This window comes from Neopsephotus bourkii, unplaced genomic scaffold (genome assembly GCF_033783945.1).
Source record: "Neopsephotus bourkii isolate Nb327-2 ecotype Australia unplaced genomic scaffold, CSIRO-AGI_Nbou_v1 NB_673, whole genome shotgun sequence".
In the NCBI taxonomy this organism is placed as follows: Eukaryota; Metazoa; Chordata; class Aves; order Psittaciformes; family Psittacidae; genus Neopsephotus; species Neopsephotus bourkii.
Genome location: NW_026901172.1, coordinates 914,056 through 939,439, shown reverse-complemented (window position 1 = coordinate 939,439; position 25,384 = coordinate 914,056). Strand labels below are relative to the sequence as shown.

General features: G+C 44.3%; 1 protein-coding gene and 1 long non-coding RNA gene across 4 annotated transcripts; one reads left to right on the top strand and one right to left on the bottom strand.

The window, feature by feature from the left end:
- The first annotated feature begins 5 nt into the window (after positions 1-5).
- Positions 6-20,474, top strand: MYSM1 (Myb like, SWIRM and MPN domains 1). Of its 3 annotated transcripts, XM_061353358.1 has the most exons (21): positions 6-134; positions 1,741-1,816; positions 2,007-2,077; positions 2,409-2,486; positions 2,622-2,648; positions 3,176-3,254; positions 4,743-4,841; positions 5,934-6,384; positions 6,520-6,697; positions 8,573-8,703; positions 10,089-10,192; positions 11,065-11,142; positions 11,769-11,857; positions 12,171-12,225; positions 12,311-12,361; positions 12,993-13,067; positions 13,340-13,528; positions 13,735-13,867; positions 16,385-16,490; positions 17,210-17,267; positions 17,911-20,474. In XM_061353358.1, the coding sequence occupies exons 1-21, from the start codon at positions 61-63 to the stop codon at positions 18,073-18,075; spliced, it is 2,367 nt and encodes a 788-aa protein (XP_061209342.1). In that variant the 5' UTR covers positions 6-60; the 3' UTR covers positions 18,076-20,474. The 3 variants fall into 3 exon arrangements, with proteins under 3 accessions (XP_061209342.1, XP_061209341.1, XP_061209340.1); XM_061353357.1 differs by having other exon boundaries at positions 5,934-6,697; positions 17,213-17,267; XM_061353356.1 differs by having other exon boundaries at positions 5,934-6,697.
- Positions 20,475-20,519: 45 nt separating this feature from the next.
- Positions 20,520-24,713, bottom strand: LOC133212237 (uncharacterized). Its single transcript, XR_009725432.1, has 3 exons — positions 23,752-24,713; positions 22,922-23,074; positions 20,520-21,093 (listed from the first exon to the last, which is right to left on the bottom strand). It is a non-coding gene; the product is annotated as an uncharacterized LOC133212237 (long non-coding RNA).
- Positions 24,714-25,384: the final 671 nt, after the last annotated feature.

The window sequence follows — 25,384 nt, the reverse complement described above, 5'->3', positions numbered from 1 at the left end:
GCGCACGCGCGGGGGGCTGTGCTCCCGCCAAATCTCGCGAGATCTCTCCCAGGGCCGGTGATGGCGGCGGCTGAGGAGCTGGAGGTGGATATCGAAGGGGACCCGGCGACCGTACCCGGGGCCGCGGGGCCGGGGTGAGTGAGAGCCGCGCTGAGCCCTGAGGGCTGGTGGCTCTGCCGCTCCCGTCAGCGTGTCCTGTGCGCCTTCCCCCCCACGGCGCGCAGGGCTTGTGTGGCCGCGGCGGCCGGGGTTTGTGTGAGGGGACGGCGAGGGGAAGGCTGCCGCTGGCTGAGGGGCTGCCCGGGCTGGGCCGCGCTCGCCCGGGGCCTCGGCCTCTTCTGGTGCTCCCCGCTGCCGGGCGCCGCTGGGGAGAGACCTTGGAGTCTCATTGAGGGCCCTAGGGGGTGGGGGGAAGCGGCAGTGTGGAGCATTATCGGGCAGGGCATCGGGAATGGGGGCTGTGGAGGCACTAACGTGGGGTGAGCGCGGAACTGCTGTCATGGGACCTAGCGGTACCCGAACCGGGGAGCTGGGTGAGACTGGTGGAAGAGACTCCTTTAAAACACAGAGATAACGGACTTTGTTGTGTAACTGGTGGCGAACTTGCAGATGAGTTCAGAAAACTGGTTCAGCAAATTCACAGTTGAGGGCTCTGTAAACAGATGCTGAAGACAAGGGGCAGCAACTGCAAAACTGCAAACCCGGCATTGCAGTTGCTGGCAGAGTATGAGAGAGTTGCACCAGAGGCCTAGAGGAGTACCTGGCACTGCTGGAGACAATACTGAGGAGAGACGCTATGAATGTGACCCATTTCACAGAATCCCAGACTGGGTTGGGTTGGAAGGGACCTTAAAGCTCACCCAGCTCCAACCTCTGCCGCAGGCAGGGACACCTTCCACTAGAGCAGCTTGCTCCAAGCCCCTGTGTCCAGCCTGGACTTGAACACTGCCAGGGATGGGGCAGCCACAGCTTCTCTGGGCACCCTGTGCCAGCGCCTCAGCACCCTCATAGGGAAGAGCTTCTGCCTAAGATCTCATCTCAGTCTCCCCTCTGGCAGGTTCAAGCTATTCCCTTTTGTCCTTGTCTACGTGCCCTTGTAAAAAGTCCCTTTCCAGATGTCTTGTCAGCCCCTTTTAGTACTTTCACAGAAAAGGATAAGTATAATCAGGATGAATTCTGTAAGAGCAGCAACAACCCAACGTGATAGGACTCTATTAAACCTTGTATAAATATGAGCTTTCTTTGGCACGAAAACAGATTTGTGTTTACAATAGGGTGTTTTTACCTTATTCGGGGAAAGACGTAGGAATGTTAAGTGCAGATAATGAAACTCAATGACTTGTGATATTAAAAATACAGTTCATTTGTCTGTGGAATTCTGACTTCTTTTGTTTGTGTAAATTTTGCATGGGCCTTCCTGCTGTCAGTCATCCTGGATGAGAATTGTTACTCTTTGGAGTTTCACTGCTATCCTGTACAGTCTGCAGTGAAAAGGCTGAGGAGCTGCTGCTGCAATTACTGAAAACAGGACTTACCGAGGGGCATTTGTGTTACATCTAATGGAATATTGCGAGAAAGTAACATTATATAATAGGCTGCAGTGTGTGAATTTAGCTTTAGTAGCTAATTCTGTCATCTTCTGTTGAAGTCTGTTGTTTACTGCACTGTTGCTTTAACTCTGACAGCATTCATTTTGTTTGAATCTGTTTCTGTTGTTCTGAGCACTGGGATCTTTTCCAGAGATCATGAAAACACGGCTTCAAGCTTGCTGCAGGATCACTACCTGGATTCATCCTGGAGAACTGGCAACAGTCTTGTAAGTTTTTCTTATATAGATGCTACTTTAGCAAGGTTATCAGAACTTCGGTTTGCTCCCATTCTCATGTTCATGCTTGTTTTTAAGCAGTGCTTTTTGCTGACTTTTAGAAACTTACATATTGCTTCTTGATCCTCAAGTCACAGCATGACAGAACTCTGATATTAAATCATGCTTGTATTGTTTGCAGCCATGGACGCTGGACAGCAGCATTAGTGAAGAAAACAGGGCTGTCATTGAGAAAATGCTGCTGGAAGAGGAGTATCCTTTTGCTGATTTGCTGCATGGTTTCCTGTGGAGCAATAAAAAACTTCCTGTTTCCAAAGGAACGGGATGAATCTTTGCTTGTTACGGTGACTGAAGCACTGTCATCCTGTAGGTAGATTCTAGAAGCGGGATACCCACTTGGCTGCAAGTAAAGTGAGCATGAAGGTTCAGAAGCCAGATGTCACTTGCTTATTCATTAAATTAGTGTGAGAAATTGTATTTTGGTATTGTAGCAGTATTTGCTTCTAGAGCTGAATAATTATGAACCAGTATAATCCTCACATGTCCACATCTCGGGTGCTTGCAAACTTAATAACTATTTCAGATATTATTTATCTAATAAATCCCTCTCTGAAAAAATATGGCTCAATCAAAAGGAAGTGGAGAAAAGATCTGTGAAAAGGTGAGCATTCTCGGGGGGAAATTCTCAGTTGGATGACAAGCCGTGAAAAGTCCTTCTAAAATCAGCTTATTTTCTGAGATACGCAACTGCATCACAGTTATTAATCTTTATTTTCATTTTGTTTTATATTTGCAGCCCACATAAGAAAACTGGAAAAGTCATGTACGTACATCTTCATGATTTAGTTGCGTTTTTAAGTGTGGGGTCTGGTGTTTGAATCACCAGACACACTTCAAAAAAGGGTTTGGAGCTGTTGCAACACAAAGAAATACTGTTGTGTATAATAATAGGCCTGTGGTAAACCAGTTTGGTTTTTGTTCCTTAGGGGAAGAAAAACCTTGTTAATGCTGGTTAGCTTTCTTGCCTGAACTTTTCTGTTTGCTGCTTGCATGTATTTCTGTGCCACTGGTCACTGATGAATATTGTGTTGCCTTAAATCTTCCTTTGTGATGGAGAAGAAATATTTACATCTTTCTTTGTGATGGAGAAACTGAGATAATTCTCAAGATTTTATCAGTCATATTCATGTTTAAATGAATTCCTTGAGTTTTACCAAAGACTGGGAGTAGTTCTCCTGTCAGAAGTTGCCTTCAGTTACTGGGGTTTGAGAATGTATTGTTAATATTAACATTAGTATCAATAGCAATGTTAATATTAATGTTTTTCACTTCTGCTTCGTATTTTCCTAGGGTCCGATCACCTGCCAAACCAGCTAACTACTCATTAAAGTGGACGCCAGAAGAGAAAGAGCTATTTGAACAAGGACTGGTAAGTTGGTTTATATATTACATGGAACAGAATTAATTAGCTTATCTTTAACAAAATAATAGTATAAGGATGTTATATTCATCTGCTTCAGCCTTTGTACTTCTGATTGCTTAAAACTTGCCATCTACCAAAAGCATAGTAATAAATAATTCTTGGGGATTCATCACTATAAATCTGATTTTGTTTACCGGATTTTGTTCATGTGAGGCTGATTACAATTAGAGATCACAGAGTAGATCAAATGTACAGCTTTATGAGCTGTACAGCTGTAATGCTGTAGTTAACTATGGGAAGTATAGTGTGTTCTTGAGGCGAATCGGGGAATGAAGTGAAACCTTTTAGCTACTGTTGGAAGGTCGTCGGAGGTTTTATGGTTGTACAGTGCTGACTGTAATGGGGTTTGCTTTGCCAAGTATAAATTTGTATGCCCTGGATTCAGCAGTAGCAGTCATTTTTCTCCTTCTTAGTAGCTGGTGCAATGCTGTGTTTTTGACTTCAGCCTGGGAACAGTGATATAACACCAATGGTTTTTAGTTGTTGCTAAGTCATGTTTACCTTGACCATGGACTTTCTGAGCCTCATGCTCTGCCAGGGAGGAGGGAAAGCTGGGAGGAAGCAGAGACAGGACACCTGACCCAAACTAACCAAAGGGGTATTCCATGCCACAGCACACCATGCCTAGGATAGAAACTGGGGGCAGTTACCCGGAAGGGTGAGATCACTGCTCAGGTCAGGCTGGGTATCGGTCAGCGGGTGGTGAGGTGTTGTATTCTCTTCCCTTGTTATTCCCCTTATCATTATTATTATTGGTGGTAGCAGCAGTGATTTGTGTTATACCTTAGTTACTGGACTGTTCTTATATCAGCCCATGGAGTTACATTCTTTCGACTCACCTCCCCATCCCTCTGGCAGCAGGGGGGAGGAAACAGCGGGGGCAGTGAGCGAGCAGCTGCGTGGTTCCGAGTTACTGGCTGGTCTTAAACCACAACATCATTTCAGTGTGATTCCTTGGGTTAGTAGGCAGCACAATTTACAGCATGCCTGAATTGAGTGAAGAAGATCCTCTAGTTAAGAACAGCAATAATTATTCCTGTTGGATGCAATTTTCTTGGTAGAACACTGATGGCAAGGTTCTTTACTAGGGATTTGCTGTACTGTTTGTGCATTTGCAGTGAATAATTCCTGCATTTGTAATGAGTAATTGAGATAATTGAGATTGTAAGGGTGGTGAGGCACTGGAATGGGTTGCCCAGGAAAGTTGTGAATGCTCCATCCCTGGCAGTGTTCAAGGCCAGGTTGGACGAGGCCTTAGGTGATATGGTTTAGTGTGAGGTGTCCCTGCCCATTGCAGGGGGGTTGGAACTTGATGATCTTAAGGTTCTTTCCAACCTTAACTATCCTGTGATTCTATATTAAACTCTTGGCATGTAAAGTGCAATGTTTGGAATGTTAGAGTTTGGATAACTTAAATGTGTTGTGTTGTACCAGGTGAAGTTTGGCCGCCGGTGGACGAAAATTGCCAAGCTGATTGGCAGTCGTACTGTGCTGCAAGTGAAGAGCTATGCTCGGCAGTATTTTAAGAACAAGGTAAAGAGAGTATCTCTGTAGTTAGCAAAAAGGATGTTTGATGTCTGCTGTTGCACATATAGCTTGATTTTAACCTGTCCTTTCAGGGTACTGCTGTTAAAGCACGTACTCTGTTTATTCCCATATTCAGAAAAGTGGAATATACTTATTTGCAGGTTTAAAGGCAGAACTGATTCCAAATTCCTAAAATGACTTGGGTATTTTTATTGCTGTTATAACTAAGCACTAACTGTAGTATAATTGTAGTCTGACACTGGTGGTTGTTAGTCTGAAAATACTTGTTTTCCCACCATACAGCTGTTTTAGTTGTGTTCTTAGTTTAAGGTTTAGCCTCATTTGCGACTTCTGGGGCATTTAATTACTACTGTCTAGTTGTTTTTAAATGGAAATACTTGTTAATTTACACTTCAGCTAAAAGTATATCTGTAACACTGTGTAAGAGTTAGTTGCAATGGATTAAAATGAGAAGGACATGGACTTCACAGTATCACAGTATGTTAGAGATTGGAAGGGACCTCAAAAGATCATCTAGTCCAATCCCCCTGCCGGAGCAGGAACACCTAGATGTGAGACTTGTTTGAATCAGCCCAGAGGAGGCCACTGAGATGCTCCAAAAGCTGGAGCAGCTCTGCTGTGGAGTCAGGCTGAGGGAGCTGGGCTGATTCAGCCTGGAGAAGAGAAGGCTTCTTAAGGGGGGACCTTAGAGCAGCTTCAGGTGCCTAAAGGTGCTGTAGGAAACCTGAAGAAGGAATTGACAAGGGCAGGTAGGAACAGGACAAGGAGGAATGGCTTTGAACTGATACAGGGGGATTAATATTAGATCTTAAGAAGAAATTCTTCCCTGTGGAGGGCTTGGAGCACCCTGGTCAAGTGGAAGGTGTCCCTGCCCATGGCAGGGGGCTGGAACTGGGTGAGCTTTAAGGTCCCTTCCAACCCAAACCATTCTAGGATTCCATGAAAGTCTATTAAAAGGATAACTGAGGAAGAAACACCTCCAAATATCTGCTGTTCGAGTGAAATAGTTGTGACTATTTGGGAGGCAGGGGGATTCTTTTGATTTTTCTTCCTAAAACTATTTTATGTTTCCCAAAGGCAAAAAATGGTGATTCTGAAAAAGAAGCACAAAGTCAATGTGGGAGCAGCCTTCCCATTGAAGATGGGATAAAGGTAGAAGCATGGTCAGCTGGAAACTTGAGAGGCCGTGCAGACCCCAATCTGAATGCAGTGAAAATTGAGAAGCTGTCGGATGATGAAGAAGTGGACATAACTGATGACATGGATGAGCTGCTTTCTCCTCCTTCCCAGCAGGAAACCAGAAAACCTGAATTAGCTGTTATTTCCAAAAGTGCCATTGAAGAAACAAAAGGAGTGGAACATGGTTCTTCAACTGTTGGACATAGTTCTACGGGTTCTGTACATAAAGAAGATCCTCACCATACCAAGCAAGATACAGTGGATGCATTGGTATTCCCAAGTGTTGCGGCAACCTGTTCTCAGCACCTGAATGGTGATAAACCTGTGAACTTAGATTACCAGCAGTACAGTAAGTTTCTGGACAAAAGTGACCAAGGCAGACTAGCAACATCTTGTGGTATTAAACAAGAAGCTGATCAGGAGCAGCATGACAGACAGAGAGACCTGGCTGATAATGGATTGCTCTTTCCTTCTCCCTGCCAAGTGGATGAAGATCATCAGGAAGAAGCAGAGGAGCTTAAGCCACCTGAACAAGAAGTGGAGGTTGACAGGAGCATCATTCTGGATGAAGAAAAGCAGGCTATTCCTGAGTTCTTTGAGGGGCGCCAGGCCAAAACACCAGAGCGGTACCTGAAAATTAGGAATTACATTTTGGATCAATGGTAAGGCGCATTAATTTCATTAATTAATTGATTAAGATAACCTATGCCCTGCTCTGCTTTAATTAAACACTATTTAGTACCAATAGCTTACTCCTGAAAAAGGTAAAACTGATGTTATGGCAGCATTATGAAGATTGCCAGTGAACAGCACTGACTGTTAATGCTTCCTCTGCATCTTCCCTATTGTTATTTTTTCTGGCATTCTGGAAGCTAAGCAATGAAAATACTGTGAAGCATGAGGAATATGAGTGTTCTGTATCAGAACAAGTTACATCCATTTGGTTGTGTTATTTTCTTCCCACTTTTGCCATCCTGTATGTAAGAGTGCATGTTATTATAATAAATGGTTCCTCAAAATGATTAATTCCATAGTGAGGTCGGTAGCATTACAGTATTGCCTTTACAGAAGGGCACCTAAAAGAAATAATCTCTGCTAGAGCAAATAATGTTGACCAGAAATTACTTCAAATTGAAAATCAACTTAGGGTAATGCTTGTGACTTGAGTGTTTTCTATTCCGTCTCCAGAGAATCAGTTTCAGAAGTGAAGTGCCTGGTGGCAGCAGGCTCAGTGTACAGTTTGTTCTGTTAGCAGCTGTGGTTTGGTGCTTGCTGTGCTGGGTAACTTGCATTTCAATAGGAAGGATTCCTGAGTTTAACTCTGTTCCCATCCAGTTGTCTTGTGTATCGATAGCTTATGTAGTTGCAAAGACACCCTGAAATTCCATAGCAGAGAAGTGTTGCACTGACACAATTCAGTGTCAGTTTAAAAGTGAGTGATAAGTGCAAAGAGAGTAAGAACAGCCTCACTCATTCCACTAAGGAGGCCTGTGATTGTATGAGCTCTTTGGACTAACCTAATGCAGACGTTCTTGTATCAGTTCAACAGTACTGTAGCTCTTCTGAGGAATTCCTTGCTTCCTGGCATGGCTTAGGTTGAGGAGTTTGTCTTAGCACAGGGAGCAGGAGCCTCACTCTGCCTAAGAATCGACTTGGGGGTGCTGGTCGATGAGAAAATGAACATGAGCCGGCTTCAGTGTGTGCTTGCAGCCCGGAAACCAACCGTATCCTGGGCTGCATCAAAAGGAGTGTGACCAGCAGGTCGAAGGAGGTGATCCTGCCCCTTTACTCTGCTCTCATGAGACCTCACCTGGAGCACTGTGTGCAGTTCTGGTGTCCTCAACATAAAAAGGACATGGAACTGTTGGAACAAGTCCAGAGGAGGCCACGAGGATGATCAGGGGCTGGAGCACCTCCTGTATGAAGACAGGCTGAGAAAGTTGGGGCTGTTCAGCCTGGAGAAGAGAAGGCTGCGTGGAGACCTCATAGCAGCCTTCCAGTATCTGAAGGGGGCCTATAGGGATACTGGGGATGGACTCTTCATTAGGGACTGTAGTGATAGGACAAGGGGTGATGGGTTAAAACTTAAACAGGGGAAGTTTAGATTGGATATAAGGAGGAAATTCTTTCCTGTTAGGGTGGTGAGGCACTGGAATGGGTTGCTCAGGGAGGTTGTGAATGCTCCATCCCTGGCAGTGTTCAAGGCCAGGTTGGACGAGGCCTTAGGTGATATGGTTTAGTGTGAGGTGTCCCTGCCCATGGCAGGGGGGTTGGAACTGGATGATCTGAAGGTCCTTTCCAACCCTAACTGTTCTATGATTCTAAGAATGTGTATGAATAACCCTAAAATAAGTAGTGTGGTTTGTGAAGTTTGTATTTTTGCTGTCATTGCCCTGAGCAGTAGTAAATAGTATGTGTATCACAGAGGCAAAACCAACCAGTGCCTTGTTTTAACCTTGCATCAGCTCACACAATTCCTTCCTCCCTCTCCTCAGGATTTGTTTTACTCACTGACAACGTGCTGTGCTTTATTTTAGGGAGAGGTGTAAACCCAAGTACCTGAACAAGACATCAGTGCGGCCGGGCCTCAAGAACTGTGGTGACGTGAACTGCATTGGGCGCATCCACACGTACCTGGAATTAATCGGAGCAATTAACTTTGGCTGTGGTAACGAGACTGTGATTTGGATCAGTTCTCAATAGTGCATGCTCAGCATCTGTCTGTCAGCCTCTTTTATTAAAATGAATGATTCCTTGTGAAGGTTGAACAGGAAGGTTGTAGTAGATAAAAAGGAGGATGGAGTGAGGGGGTGGCTGGTCTCTTCTCCCAGGTAACAAGTGATAGGACAAGAGGAAACTGCCTCAAGCTGTGCCAGAGGAGATTTAGACTGAAGAATAGGAGCAGTTTCTGCACCAAAAGGGTGCTCAGGCATTGGAACAGGCTGCCCAGGGCAGTGATGGGATCACCGTCCCTGCAAGCGTTCACAAACAGTGTAGATAAGCCACTTAGTGGCATGGGTTAGCGGTGGTCTTGGTAGTGCTGGGGTAAAGGTTGGATTTGATGATCTCAAAGGTCTTTTCCAACTGAGTTGAAGAAAACTCCTAAGTTCACTTGGTTGAAGGGTGCATGGCTGCACTTCATCGGAATCACGCATCCATGTGGATAATCCAACTTCTCTGTACTCCTAATGTCTTGAACAGTAGTAGAAGAGAGCCTCTGTTTGGACTGTGTCCCGTGTTCCAGCCTCTGTGGCTGTGGCCTGTTTTGGTGCTAGTGTTGAAAGGTGACTTCATGTCAGGGTGTCCAGAGGATACACATTAGTCCTTGCTAGGGAGGACCTTCTGAGCAGATTGTCACTGGTGACCTTTGCAGTCTGGAGGAGTTTGTAACCTGTTGCAGGATTAAGGGGTTTTGGTTTTATCCATATCTATTACTTTCTTTGCTTTTTTCCCCCCTCCCTCAATGTTCACCACACACCAGCTGTGAGGTGGCTTTGTGCTTCTCTGTGTGTCAGTGTGGGATTGATGCGTTTTCTTGCTACCAGCTGGAATTCTGCCCTCCCTCCACATCAGATGGAGCTAAGACGTTGCTGTTTCTTTTCCTGTACTGAATTACAACTTTTTCCTAAATAAAAATCTTCATCCTCAGGGCTACTTTTTACAAGATTCAAGTGTTAAAATGAGGTGACATGTTTAAAGTACATATACACGAAGTGTAGATACACCTACAACCTAATGTTGGTTTGGACCAAAATCAATCTAGAGACTCTAAAGCTGAATGACAGTCACCTAGGGGAGGAGGAATGTCCTCCAAATACATTTTGGCTGAAGTAAAGGTGATTAACAATAAGGCAGGAGGTTTTCCTGTCTTCCCGTGGTAGTGGGAGTGTCAGTAACACCACCATCAAGACGCCTTTTCACTGTGGGTTGTTTTGTTGTTGCTTTCTTCTTTATGGTGTTTGTTACCACTTCTCAGTGTCATTCTTGGCTCTGCACCAGGAGTAAGTGGCTTCCTTCCTCACTGAAGAGCAGTGTCTCCCCTGTCTCCTGCAGAGCAGGCTGTCTACAACCGCCCCCAGCCAGCGGACAGGACCCGGGCCAAGGAAGGCAAAGACACGGTGGAAGCGTATCAGCTTGCCCAGCGCTTGCAGTCCATGGTACGCTGTGGTGGGGGCAGCCAGGAACATGCAGTGTGAGGAAGGTCTTAGTTGATTTTCGTCTTCAAGCTGGGGCATCTCCGGCAGTTTCTTCTCATTCAGTTTGCAGTGGCATTAGGATGCTCTGTCATTTGAGTGTCAGGCTAAGTGCAGGGTCTGCTATCAGACAGGTTTCTGCCCTAACTTTGGCCATGTTGCTGTTCAGGTACTTAACTACAACTGTGTTTCAGTCTTTACCCTTCCTCCCCGCCTCTCCATAACTTACTAGCCTGAATTAGCCAGAAGATAGTGGTGTGTTGGTAGTGTGTGATGCACTTGAACTATTAAGTGTAACAGTTATATGATACGGCTTACTGAGAGCACACAATGAAGCACTGTGATGACTCATTTATAACTCCATGAATTACCAAGGCTTGCCAGTTTTAAATAATGTGACATTTTTAAGTGCTTCACAGCAAAATAAAGCAGTGATGAGAGAAAAACAAAGTCAGTCTCACTGGGAAGGAAATATAAGTTGAAATATAAAGAACTGCAGCATCCACTAGATGTAAACTTACCGGCTGCTTGGATTGTCTGAGCTGTAATTCAGAGCTGGATATAACACACTGCTGCTGTCAGATGCGGATGATCCATGGAACATCAACCAGGTGTTACGCTTTACAGCCTTATGAAATGACAGCTTGACTGATGCTGTTTGATGACAGATTGTGAAGTACTTAAATCTACACAACTCCATCCAGGGTGTTCTTTCTTCCCTGGAAGTACAGTGCACTCTTGGACACCTTTTGGACAGTGTTCTTAGAGCTGATTACTGTAAATGCAGGGTTCTCAGGAGCAACATCCTTGACTTGTGGTGCTTTGCTTTGCTGCAGCGTACAAGACGACGGCGAGTGCGGGACCCTTGGGGAAACTGGTGTGATGCAAAGGATTTGGAAGGACAGACGTTTGAGGTAACCCTGCTGGGGTCTAAACTGTCCTTGAAGAACTAATTCTTGCTCATGGCTGGCAGGTGCTGCTGCATCAAACGTGTAGGGAAACAGTTGTGTAATGGATATGTAACCTCTTGTGGTGGAAGCAATGACTTGAGAATAACATAGTGGCTGCCACATCTTTATGTTGCTGATAAAGACAACTGGAGCTGGGTGTTCACAAAGGTTGAGAGCATGTGTCACCCTGTGCTGTTTTAGGCCTATAAAGCTCTTTGCCTTGTCTTGTAGGAGATCTCATGACCCTTTGTTTTCCATTACCTGCAGTACTCAAGCTGACAGTAGCAGATAGGAGAATAAGATGTAAATGTTGCTTTTCAGTCTTACGTGGCTTCTTTGTGTTTATAATGCAGGTGACAGGGTTCCTAATATTAATTCTGCTCCTGGCTGGGGTTGTTCGGCCTGGATAAGAGAAGGCTCCAGGGAGACCTTAGAGGAGCTCCCAGTGCCTAAAGGGGCCAACAAGAAAGCCAGAGAGAGGCCTGGGACAAGGGCAGGCCCTTGTCTTTAAGCTGACAGAGGGGAGATTGAGATGAATCACTGCTGAAAGAACACTGAAGGCATTAAGACTCCTTTTCGTCTCTTTTTAGCATCTCTCTGCTGAGGAATTAGCAAGAAGAAGGGAGGAGGAGAAACTGAAACCTGCAAAGTCTTCTAAAGGTTCAAGGCAAGCAAAAAGGTATATGATGTACCTGATGGTCAAACGTAGAGCTGTTAGAACTGAGACCAGTTGCATGGTGTCAGGCTGGAATGCCACAAATCATTAATACCTGTTGTGGTCTGAAATAACACATGTGTTTCAGCTGTTCATACTGACGTGAATGAGTGTGGGTAGTGAAGTGTCTGTATCTGGTGGCAGTCATCCTCCTGTGGGATGAGAAAATCCAGTAACGAAACCGTGTTTGTTCCTCCTCTGCCGAGGAGACAGTGGGAAACTTGGGAAGTTTCCTCACCTTCCTACATCTTTAGAGAGATTTTCTTTCATTTTATAGTTCCTTTGATCCCTTTCAGCTGATTCCGTGCTGCCTGTTCACTGCAGAGAAGCAGGTACGTACCCGAGAGTGAGTGATCAAGAATGCTTCATTGCCTTAGGTCACGTTTCTCATGCTCACTATTGTGTTTGTCATTGCAGGAACCCTTTCAGGTGAAAGTATCTTCTGAAGCACTTCTAATAATGGATTTGGTGAGGATCAACTTGTGTCTTTCAGAAAGCTGTGCTGTGTTGTGTTACTTCTTAATGGGCAACATAAAACTGAGAAATGCAGCTCTTGTTTGCATACAGACCCAGAAGTGAGAATCTGGGACTAAATAAAGCCTCTAAAGGTTATTTTTGTTACTGTTGTGCTCAGTGTACAACCATTTACCTTCTAGGAAAACTATGAACTGTTCTGCTTATTACTCTGTCGTATTTTAAATACAATTTGCTTAAAGCTTCTGTCTAACATAGACTGGCATTTTGAGATCTTAGGGGCTCGTTTTCTGCCAGTCTTGTGGTTCTAAAGCAATGTTGTTAAAGAGCAACAAGACTTGTGCAGTTATTGAGCTTCAGTTTTTGCAGCTAGCACTGCATCGCATCTGGAGCTGCTCTACAAGTGTACTGCGTACCTCTGTGTGTATAAGAAAGCAGACATCCTCTTTGGTTTGCTTTAAACTGAAACACTACGTGTTTGAGAATCCGTAGCCTATCCTAAGGTTTCCTTCTAAACATCATTGAGAAGTTACTGCCTTGCAGCTAATGTGTTCTGTCGTGTGTAGCTCAAAACTGGAAGACATTGTACAACTTGGGCTTTAATACTTGTTTGATATCATTTTAGCACTCTCACGTGTCTATGGCAGAAGTAATAGGGCTGCTGGGTGGAAGATACTCGGAAGCGGATAAAATTGTGGAAGTAAGTGTTTGACTTCACATTCTCTCTACAGTATTAGAACTAGTATGATCATCTATATTAATTTGAATAGATGGAAAGGTTATTTCTGAAGGGTAAGTACATAGATGCATTAAAGTTGAAGTTAATTAGTCTTGAGGTGTTAAAGTTACGCAGAAGATCTGACATGCTGTTGGTCTGACATGAGGAACACGAGGTGTATGCCTTAATGCTTTAAATTGTATTGAACTGATGGAGATTTCTTGCATTTATCCATCTGGAGGCTTTCTTAACAGGTTTGTGCAGCAGAGCCCTGCAATAGTCTCAGTACAGGGCTGCAGTGCGAGATGGACCCAGTGTCTCAGACACAGGCCTCGGAAACACTGGCTGCCAGAGGATACAGTGTCATTGGGTGGTACCATTCCCACCCCGCCTTTGACCCCAACCCCTCCATCCGAGACATTGACACTCAAGCCAAATACCAGGTAAATGCTGCTCTGTACATGACAAAACAAGAAATGGCAAAACCAAACCCCAACAACCCTGAAGCTTCCCTGGTATTTACAATGTTAATGCACGTTATCACTCAAATGCATCTTAAAATCATTCCTAAATTGAGATAAAAATCTGTTAATTTCAGAATCTGTTCTAAAAAAAGTTGTATTTCTTGTGTGGTTTTGGGTTCTTCTAGAGTTACTTCTCCAGGGGTGGTGCCATGTTCATTGGGATGATTATAAGTCCTTACAACCGAAATAATCCTCTCCCATACTCTCAGATGACTTGTCTAGTGATCAGTGATGAGCTCAGTTCTGACGGTTCCTACCGTAAGTACCAGTGTTTTATCCACTGTTTTACTTTGTCTTTTCCTTTTGGATACTGATGGGGAGAACGTTGCTGGTTCATGAGCTTGGAATTAGAGATTTATGTATTTATTTTGGTAAGATGTGCTGTATAAACCTAGGAATTTCACTGAAGGAGTAATCCTGTAGGTAGTCCCTGCTGTCATGACAAGAATATACAGGTACAAATGGAGGGAAGAATGTTTTGGTGTTTCCCATAACCCAGGAAATAAGGGTTGGGACAAGAGTCACTGTTATTTACATACAGTGTCCATATGTAAAGCTGAGGAGCTGCTTCACATGGATCACTTACTCTGCTGTGTAACAAAATCCTGAGCAGACCCTCTGATTGAGGGGGCAGAAGTGTGATAGCAAAGAGTTGGCTGCTATAGCAGCCGAAAATGCTTGTTTGAGTAACTTAGTGTGCAGAAGGTCAGAGGATCAAAGTTCCTGGTGTCCAGGGAAACCCGAGTTCTGAACACACGAGATAAGATTCATGGGATTTCAAGTGATGATTGGATCTGCTCATTCCCTGACACTAATTTGAGGGAAATTCCCTTGATAATGGTACAGGGTTATAGTAGCTTCATCACCCCTCTCCTTTATCCTTCCCCCTGTTTTAATCCTGATTTTTACATCCAAACGCCAAGGTTCCAGTTTTCTTGGCAAGGCACTAGTAGAGGTTGTGTGAGCCGGCAGCTTCCCTCTGTTTTTCCCTGTGTCAGGAAGCGGGGGAGCACATCTGCCTGCAGACTCGCCTCACAGGCCAAGGGGAAGTGAAGCAGTGGCCACATCTGTGCCCAGATCCCTGTCTGTTGTGCTGATGGTGCTGTGACTTTACCCTCTTTACCCAGCTGTGTGGTGGAGTTAGGAGTTTCATCTGCCCTCAGAAGCAGACGTGTTTTGGTCACTACATTTTCTGTCTGAGGGGGCTTCATATCGATGCTTATCTCCTGAAATACACTTTTTCCCAAATGGTGTCTCCTCTTTTTCTTTGGAAAAGCGATAGCACAGCAGTGCTCAATGAACTGCAGTTAGTGCTTCATGTGAGCTGTAAGTATTGCTATAGATTAAGTCTTACTCTCAGAATGTGTTCTGCACTGAACACTTGGCACATTAGAGATGTGTCCCAGACACAGCTACAGGCTGGGCAGAGAAGAGATTCAGAGCAGCCCTGCGGAGAAGGACTTGGGGGTGGTGGTCGATGGGAAAATGAACATGAGCCGGCTTCAGTGTGCGCTCGCAGGCCAGAAAGCAACCGTATCCTGGGCTGCATCAAAAGGAGGGTGACCAACAGGTCAAAGGAGGTGATCCTGCCCCTTTATTCTGATCTCGTGAGACCTCACCTGGAGCATTGTGTGCAGTTCTGGTGTCCTCAACATAAAAAGGACATGGAACTGTTGGATGATCAGGGGACTGGAGCACCTCCTGTATGAAGACAGGCTGAGAAAGTTGGGGCTGTTCAGCCTGGAGAAGAGAAGGCTGCGTGGAGACCTCATAGCAGCCTTCCAGTATCTGAAGGAGGCTTATAGGGATGCTGGGGAGGGACTCTTCATTAGGGACTGTAGTGATAGGACAAGGGGTAATGGGTTCAAACTGAAACAGGGGAAGTTTAGATTGGATATAAGGAGGAAATTCTTTCCTGTTAGGGTGGTGAGGCACTGGAATGGGTTGTCCAGGAAGGTTGTGAATGCTCCATCCCTGGCAGTGTTCAAGGCCAGGTTGGACAAGGCCTTGGATGATATGGTTTAGAGTGAGGTGTCCCTGCCCATGGCAGGGGGGTTGGAACTTGATGATCTTAAGGTCCTTTCCAACCCTAACTATTCTGTGATTCTATAACTAGCAAATGGTATTTGTTACTTTCTTTTCACTTCCTAGGTGGAAAGCTGGAGTTCTTCTCATTAAATTCATATAATCTCAAAAGGCTTTTATTAATGAATTACTCATATTTGCAGTCTCTTTCGTGCTGATATTCGGTAACTGAATTGTTCTGCAAGTCATTTTCTGGTGTTCCTTAAAATACTCCTAAATTCCTTTCCCCCACCTGCAGTAAACTAGAAGATTTTCTTCCTTGAGGAGCAGAGTCCCTCTGACAAGAGTCAACCATTTCATACATAAACCCCCAACCTTTATTCACTGATAGATGAATGATTTTAGCATCACTTTTGTAGTCTCCCTAAGTTAGAAAAACTCCATCCACTCTGGCATTTTTCTGTTACGGTGTAGGCTTCTGGGTGCTCCCCATGGCATGAGGAATTACTGAGGGTGAGAACAGGTTTATTCCCTACTCCCACCAAAACCAAATTTGGAATACAAAATATGTCGTGCTTTTACTTTAACCTCCTTAACATTGGCAAGTAACAGGACTGTCAGCTTTCACAGTCAGTAATAACTCATGAGTGGTTATGGGGAAGGAGGGGCTTGTGCCTAAAGCTAAAACAGAAGGGAAAGCAAATAGTGAGTGGACTAGAAACACCAACTACCCCTGTTCTATTGTTCCAGGCCTGCCCTACAAGTTTGAGGTCCAGCAGATGCTGGAGGAACCACAGTGGGAATTAGTATTTGCGAAAACCAGGTGGATAATAGAAAAATACAGGTTCTGCCATAGGTAAGTGTCTACTTCTGTCACAAAGAACAGCCAGGGTGGGGTTTCTGCATGTTTATCACTAATGTGTCAATGCAAATATGTGACTGCTCACTACAGCATTAGTGTTTGCCAGCTGTGAGCTGGGCTGCACCAAAAGGAGTGAGCAGCTGGGTGAGGGAGGGGATTCTCCCCCCTGCAGTCCTGTCTCCAGCTCTGGAGGAACAACACAAGAAGAACATGGAGCTGTTGGAGCGAGTGCAGAGGAGGCCATGGAGATGCTGTGAGGGCTGGAGCAGCTCTGCTCTGGAGCCAGGCTGAGAGAGCTGGGCTGGGGCAGCCTGGAGAAGAGAAGGCTCCTGAAGGGGAGACCTGAGAGCAGCTCCAGTGCCTAAAGGGGCTGCAGGAAACCTGGAGAAGGGCTTGGGACAAGGGCCTGTAGGGACAGGCCAAGGGGAATGGCTTGAACCTGCCAGAGGGGAGACTGAGCTGAGCTCTTAGGCAGAAGCTCTTCCCTGTGAGGGTGCTGAGGCGCTGGCACAGGGTGTCCAGAGAAGCTGTGGCTGCCCCATCCCTGACAGTGTTCAAGGGCAGGTTGGACACAGGGGCTTGGAGCAAGCTGCTCTAGTGGAAGGTGTCCCTGCCTATGGCAGGGGTTTGAAACTGGATGAGCTTTAAGATCTCTTCCAGTCCCAAACAGTTCAGTGATTCTTTATTTCTATGATTTGTTTTTTTTTCAACAGCAGTGTTCCCATGGATAAAATTTTCCACAGAGATTCCGACCTGACTTGTTTGCAGAAAGTAAGTTTCTTCTTTCAGCTTTCCTAATTTTAAATGCTTTTCTTAAATACAACTGTTTTGATTGCCACAAGTCTGCAGCTGGAACATGAATTGCACAAACAAGACAGAAATTGTGCCTAAAGCAGAAGACATAAACAGAAAACACGTGCACAATAATTACCCACAGCTAATTCTGTCTTTCCTCTCAACATGATTTTGCTTATGAACAGCTTCAGTCTCCAGTTGAGTTAAATGGTGGAATGCTCTGGAATTTAATTGTTGTATAATTGGTTTTAAATCACCCATGTGTTCCTGTTTCTGCTGTTTATATTGTACAGCTGAACTCTTCACTAGTGTTAATCCTGGAACAGGTTGCCCAAAGAAGTGGTAAATGCTCCATCCCTGGCAGGGTTCAAGCTCAGGTTGGACAGAGCCTTGGGTGACACAGCCTAGTTGTGAGGTGTCCCTGCCCATGGCAGGGGGTTGGAACTGGATGATCTTAATGTCCTTTCCAACCCAAACCATTCTGTGCTTCTCAGATGACTGGTGTTAATCCTAAATAAACAAGTAGAAATCCCTTTGGCATACTTACCAGCTAGAAGGGGAAAAAATAAACTCAGGAAAAATAACCATTTAAAAGACAATGTTCTGTTCTTTTGACCAGCTTTTGGAGTGCATGAGGAAGACTTTGAGCAAGGTCACAAAGTGCTTGATTGCTGAAGAGTTCTTGACTCAGATAGAGAACTTGTTCCTTTCCACGTACAAGAGTGAGAAAAAGAGTGATGCCGAAGAAAACAGGAATCAGAGTTCGAATGAACTGCCTGGGTGATGGCTTTAACCAAACCAACCGATGGAATATTGATTTTTATTGCTTTCTTTTCTTCCCTTTCTCCCCATTATGTTAACACCTTCAGAATTCCCATCCATTTTAGCTGTAACTGTTACAGAATCCAGTGTTATCCCGCTGATAAGGTACAAAGATACTTTGAAAGCCTCCTAATGCGTGTGACTTGGCTAGGGAGGAATGCTTTGTACTAATACTGTGGTGTACAGTGACACAGGATGAACTGATTGACAGTGTGATGTTTGGGATGAAGGACATCCTGCCAGGAGTAGTGAGCTTCAGGCTTCAAGGAGAGTTTATCCTCTCTCAAGTCATTTTGGGAATTATGTCTGCATCTCACTTGGGATGAGTTTGCTCCTTAATGCTTTAGAGATTGTAAGTTTGAATGAACTCACAACAGAGAAACTCAACTGAAATGAAGGGTTTGTAGCTCCCTGCTTACAAACTTCCCTGATATCCAGTCTGAAGTGTTGCTTGGTTCTAGCTTAATACATTGTTTTCTGTTATTTCCATCCCCCCTGACACGCATATTGAAGGTCATGTAGCTTCTTGGCATGTTCTTTGCCATCTTGCTTTTGTACTGGGGAGAAAAAGCTGACTTCTCAGTAGCGGTTGTACTTGTTTCCAGTGGAAATGATAACTCCTGTCTTGTTACAGGCTGCAGTCTTTCTGATCTTCCATTCTGCAGGGAGGTGTTCTGCTGTTCTGCCACATCAGTGTGACTTGTCCACTTCTAAGGGCTGCTGTTTCCTGTGGAAACAAGAGCTCGACTGGCAGCAAACTGAGTGCAACAAGCAGAAAATTAGTTGTCTTTTTAAAAAAAAAGCCCGACAATTTTTATATTCAGAGTCTTCTCTAACATGCAGCTCAGAAGAAAAACACACTGGTTTGTATCAGTTCTGTGGTTATAACTTCATACAAGTCCGTAGCCAAATGAGTTAGACAGGATAAGACGGTTGGGGCTGTTCAGCCTGGAGAAGAGAAGCTGTGTGGAGACCTCATAGCAGCCTTCCAGTATCTGAAGGGGGCCTATAGCGATGCTGGGGAGGGACTCTTCATTAGGGGCTGTAGTGATAGGGCAAGGGGTAATGAGTTCAAACTTAAACAGGGGAAGTTCAGGTTAGATTTAAGGAAGTTTTTTGCTGTGAGAGTGGTGAGGCACTGGCACAGGTTGCCCAGAAAAGTTGTAAATGCCCTATCCCTGGCAGTGTTCAAGGCCGGGTTGGACAGAGCCTTAAGTGACATGGTCTAGTGTAAGACATCCCTGCCCATGGCAGGGGGCTTGGAAGTGGATGATCTTAAGGTCCTTTCCAACGCAGACTGTTCTTTGATTCTGCAATTGATCTTGAGTGAGAAGTTTCTTGACTGCAACTTGGAAATGAGTTTCCTGAGCTGTATCACTGTGAATCTTTATAAAATGTGTGCTTTAAAGTTAGCTTTTAAATCATACAACAAGTTATGTACAGTTATTGCTCTTTATGCAGATTTATCTTGGGCAAAATTTATCAGAGGTCTAAAATATATTTGAAAAGCAAGACCTTGAGTTTATATCTAGAGGGGTGACAAGGGACTCAGTTCCTATCTTAAAAATATATACATGTATATATCTAGTTCTACATAACAGAAATGGGATTTTAAGATTTTGTATGTTTGTTTTTAACTTCAGCTTTTCAGTTGTATAGAGTTCTGAAAGGCTTTACAGTTGTAGAGTTGCATCCCAAGGAGGGAGGTCCTGTACAGGGACTTCAGGTCACACCTCCCAAAGTGGTGTCTCTGTTACTAAGTGGAAGGTGCAGAGCCTGTTCATCTGAAAACTTGAGCTCCTTGGTACTGGGTGGTTCTCCCAAGAGCTGTGGACTTAAAAGTACTTGCGAATGTTCTGTGCTCTCACCTATGCTCAGATCCTTGCTGAGCAGCTCAAGATCCCACCGCTGTACTGCACTTACAAGCTTGGTGTATCCATCTACATAAGGCATGTTGACTCAGACTGCATCTATCCTGACATGCCATCTTTAGGACTTCCAAATGAAACCCATTGCATGGCTTTCTGTGTTTCCAGTTGAAGCTGCACTCTTGGTGAGCAAGCATTTCTCCCCTTCTTCATTGTGGAGTGGTTTGCAGTGTAAGGTATTCTCTTGCAGCTTTGCATAGGTTTACTCTCTAGAAAAAATACCCACTGTAAATGTACTACAAGCTGTAATTAGGTCTGGTTTATAGGAAGGGAATTTTGAACCTCCTGTGTAACAGCAATACGCAGTAGATCATGTTCATTCTCCACTTAACGGTCTGGTTCAAGCCAGTGCTGGATGTATGTTGATACTACTCAAGGAGTGATAACAATGTGCTGGCTGCTTCTCTGTTAAACGATTAAAACGAGTTCAAGTTACATGGTTGTGCTAATTTGGTTTAACAGTGATATTACACAACAAAAGTTTGAAGTAAAACCTATGTTTGAAGTGGTTTGTCTCTTCAGAAGAGGACGTGGTGCAGTGTTGAGCTTTTGATGTACACATATGGACTCTGGATCATCTTAAGGGTTGGTTAGAAGGGTGGTGTGGGAGGAAATATACCTGTAGTACCTTCATACTCCATCACTGCCACATGCTGCTGCATGTGAACTGTAACTACCACATTTGTGATGCTGAGTAGGAAGAAAATAACCAACCTCCTTTTCACAATTCATACTGACTGATTAATAACATGAGTCTGGAAGTTGCATTCTTCTATTTTAGTAATATCACTACTGCTGCTACCAAACACACAGATAAGACATTAAATAGATTTTTGCTATTAATGTTTAAAACCTATTTTGTTATTTATTTCAAAGCTCACTTTCATTTCTTTGTTCCTCACCCAGCTGTTCTTTCCATGCCAGCTTGGGTTAGCACACCTCCTGAGGACTAAGATGCTTGTTCTTTATGTTGGCCCACTGTTGGGCCTTGCCACATTGTTGCTCAGGAGATGGTTGATGGTTGATCAGCAAGTAGAGTGATACAGTTTAAACTTGAAGAGACAACAATGTGAAAAATTAAGAAAGAATCACCAAAAAAACATCCAGATCCTTCATGTATCAATTCCTGCACAAATCCCTCAGGGCCTGTGTGAAGGTTTGTGTCCTGCTTCACAGCAGTGCCTCACACAGGGACTTGTATTCCAGAGGAGGGGAACGACCAGAATTTAAGTAACTCTCAAAGAACATTCTTAAGTTCATTTGAGGAAAAATTAACCAAGCAACCCCCAAACAAGCAAAACTAAACACCAGGGGGTTAACAGTGTTGCTATTGCTGTTATATACTTGTTCCCTTTAAGAGGCTTTGCTGTTCCTGAGGGATGGTGTACAAGACTCTACTGAGCAAGGCTATGCATGGTTATATTCCATCCCTGTAATGTCTTCTTGTCTCTTGAGTGTCAGAACTGGTATTTCTTTACTCCAAGTCAGTAACTATAATCAAGTGGTTCCACAAGTTTTATACCACTAGAGGGAGCGTTGCTACCACTGATACAGAAAGGGTTTCCAGCGAAGAGCCACCCTGGTTTTAGAAGTTCGTGTAAACTTCTGGCTAGTTATCACATTTTATGGGCAGTAGCACTGTACCTTGATACAGGCATGTTTCTTTCCTCTGCTATAAAACCCCCTGTTTGGTCTCCTACAGAAACTTACCCAGTGGTACTTTGTGGCTGGGATGCCAGGATCAGTATTTTCTACACTCAGAATCTCCTCGCTGTAGGATCATGAAACTTATGTAATGGGTTTGTTTTCATGGGCAACTACAGTGAATTCTGAAGATGATCATCAGATATCTTCACGGAATCCTGGAATGGTTTGGGTTGCAAGGAATAGTAAAGCTCAGCCAGTCCCAATCCCCTGCCACAGGCAGGAGCACCTTTGACTAGAGCAGGTTGCTCCAAGCCCTGTCCAACCCGGCCTTGAACACTGCCAGGGATGGGGCATCACCAACAGTTTAATCTAAGTATGGTTTAGCTTTAGCTCTGATAGCAGCAGGAGCAAGATTAACTCCTTCCTGCTGTGCCAGCAGAGTTTGTTCTGCTGGGCATTATGGAACATGTTGTATAAGGGAAAGAGATGCCACGGAAGTGGAAGCAAGCAGTATGGAGGTGAACAGCCCACCTCAAATACCAGAGCAGTGGTCTCCAGGGTCCTGCAAATGGAAGGGAATGCACTGCGAGGCCTGCTGAGGTGAGGTCAGGATGTGTGCAGAGAGACTTTATCTGGCCCACAGAGCTGGCACATCGAAGTAGCTGGTTGTTAACATCCCAGCCAACATGGTAATAGTGTTTGATACTGGACAAAGCATTTAATGGCCTAGATGAAAGCATTCAGGTTGTTTAATTGGAAATGTCTTGCTGGTTTACATAGACTTGGTGCCCTATTTTGATGAGATTTAGAATTGTGCTGAGAAATTGTTTCCATGGAAGCAGAGATCACTAAAGAAATAAGGCATGCCACAGCTCCTGCAGGATTATTCCTTTTACAGCCTGCTGTTTGAAATAATTAACTCTTGTAGTACCATTACAGCTTAGCATGAATTAAAAGCAATAATACTTATTTTTTAGTGTCATAGAGACACTATATGTATATATATAGTGTAATATATGTATATAGGTATTTGGAAAGACTTATCTTCACAATATGTATGTTCTTATTTACAGAGGGGAAAATCCACCAGCACAATTAAGTGCACTTTGGCAATTAATGCAGCACCATCAGGGAAACTCAGAACTGTTCCTCTTTGCCCTGTTCTTGTCACTGTTCTACAGTTTTTGCTTGGTGGTGGGTGTGCTGTAGAACTGTCATTGTGCTGCTGCTCACCTTTGAGGGAAGAGCCAATGAATGTGGTTTATAACTAAGGTAATGGCAATGAGAATCTTCCAGCAGTGAGAACAGACTGTCTCGTGTAACTGATGGGCTTTCTTCCTTCCATATGCAGCTTTTGACAGCCCCATTTTCTCTACTTCACTGCGTCTGTAAGAAGGGAAGCAGTCAGATGACAATATGAGGCTGAGACCAAGTGTGAACACCCGGAAACATCACACAAGCAAAGTGCTATTCACTAAAACACCCTGGGTATGCTCAGCCTCCTGGTTCTTTCTAAGCACAGGGGTGGTGCAGCTCTTGACTGTATGGAAGCTGCCAGTGCTCCACGGAAGCCAGTTTACAGCAGTTGAGGCTCTGCCCTCCGGAAAGGGGAAATACAACCCCCTTTTCCCCCCAAGTTTATAACATGAAATGAAAGAAAGACAAGGTGTGAGTATGTGGGGGACAGTTAAATGGATTTTGACTATGAAGGAGGGATGTGAAACTGAAAAAAAGGGCAGATTATTATAGGCAAATGAATGAGGGAAATGGGAAGAGTTACTAAACTCTTACCAAAAAATCAAGGTGACAATGTGAAATGCCAGCCATTTAATAGTAATAGGTGTCCATCCTGTGGCAGGGGGCTGGAACTGGATGAGCTTTAAGGACCCTTCCAACCCAAACCATTCTGTGATTGTGCCTTTTTCTATTAGGTATTTACATCTGGAGCTCTAATATTAAACCTCTACTGGGTTATAAATACACACTGATAGCAAGGGTAACTTCCCCCTCTTCACTCAGACGGAAGCAGTCAGTGCTGCTATTACAGGTAGCCCATCTTGCACTGATCAGAAGCAGTTCAGGCCTTCAGAAACCAGTAGCACACGTAGATGGAGCTGACTGCAGGGCAATGGGCTAGTTGCAGTTATGGGGGAATGGCATATCCACTGTTCTGTGGTCATTACTGGTCCCAAAATCAGGATTTATAAAGTGGCTGACAGTGTTTGACAGATCAGATGGATGGGAGGTGCATAATGCAAACTGGAAAATATCTTTCAGCTGCTGCCAAAACACATGAAAATGGTAACTCACACTTTGCAGATCATTAGGACGCTTGGGAGCTATTGGAGTGTACTTGAAAGGCGTTACTCAAAGTTCAGATTGAAAAATTTCTTTAGAAATGACTAACAATGTTGTAAGGGTAATGCAAGCATGAAAATCATCATTCCTAGTGCTGCCCTGGGATGAGTATTGTCAAAGGAACACAGAGAGAAGCTTTCCATGCTGGAAGATGAGAATTGTGTTCTGTAAGTCAGAGAGGAGCCATCAACCTGGTGAATAGTCATTCCTCCTGAATTTGCAGCTTCTCCTGGCAGCATACATAAAGCTCCAAAAGACTTTATTTTATAAATATATGGAAGTAGAAGGGAGAAAGTCCATAACTGACAGTAAGCCAGACAGTGGAATTATACAGAAACTGTGATGGAAGATGCAGGAAAAACGATGATGGAAGTAGAGTAGGATTTCTTCCACAGACATAGGAGAAATTCCTCAAACATGCATTTACATAGTCTGTAAGAAGTCTGAAGAAGGAAAAGGGCAAGCTGCTTGTGCTTTAATCCATGTGGGAAGGCCAAGGTGGGAACTCTGTTTCCAGTTGGCTTTTCTCTCTCCCCTGTTGTTTCCTCGCTAAGGAAGGAAGGAAGACAAACATCTGGAGGCAGGTATTACATTGCTGCTGCTCCCTGAACCTTCCTGACTTCTCTGGGTACCAGAAGAAGAACCTGTTTGGTGGCTCTGATTTGTATCTTGGGCCAGTCCGTAGAGATGAGCAGACTCAGCAAATAAACTAAAGCTTCAGGTATTGACTACTGTCATTCAGATTGCATTCAAGCTGTGCATCCATAGCAACCCTGTGCTGTGGAGCCTGTTTGGGGTTTTGTTGGGTTTGTTTCTGGTGTGCCTCCACCACTGCAGAACAACTGCACCTGTGAGACCAACAAGTGGATGGTGTGTACCCAGCATGGACCCGAGAACTGCACCTACACACTGGTAGATTCAAATCACAAGTTTAAAGTTGCTGTTGCTGGAGCTTTTTTATCAACAAAGAATGTAATAAATATTACTAAATAACCAAATCAGGTGGTGATGAGAGACCAGGGGTTTTTAAACAGAGTCATTTGTTAGGAAGCATTCCTGCAGTCCCTTCCAGGTGCAGAGATCCCAAGTTTCCAAGTTTACATTCAGGCAGCACAGTGAGCTATTCCCACTTGTGCTCTTTAATAGGGGTCTGACACTCCTAGTCAGCAAAGATCCCTTGATCCCAGTGCAAGTGTAAGTTAACCTTGGTGTTCTGCCCAAACTCCAGCTCTGGTAATAGCTTTCTGTCTCCCTAAATTCCCCTTGCAGTTTTAATGGGAGGAGATAAGTTTTCAGTGTTGTACAGCTTCACAGAAATACTCCACAATGCTTCAGGGC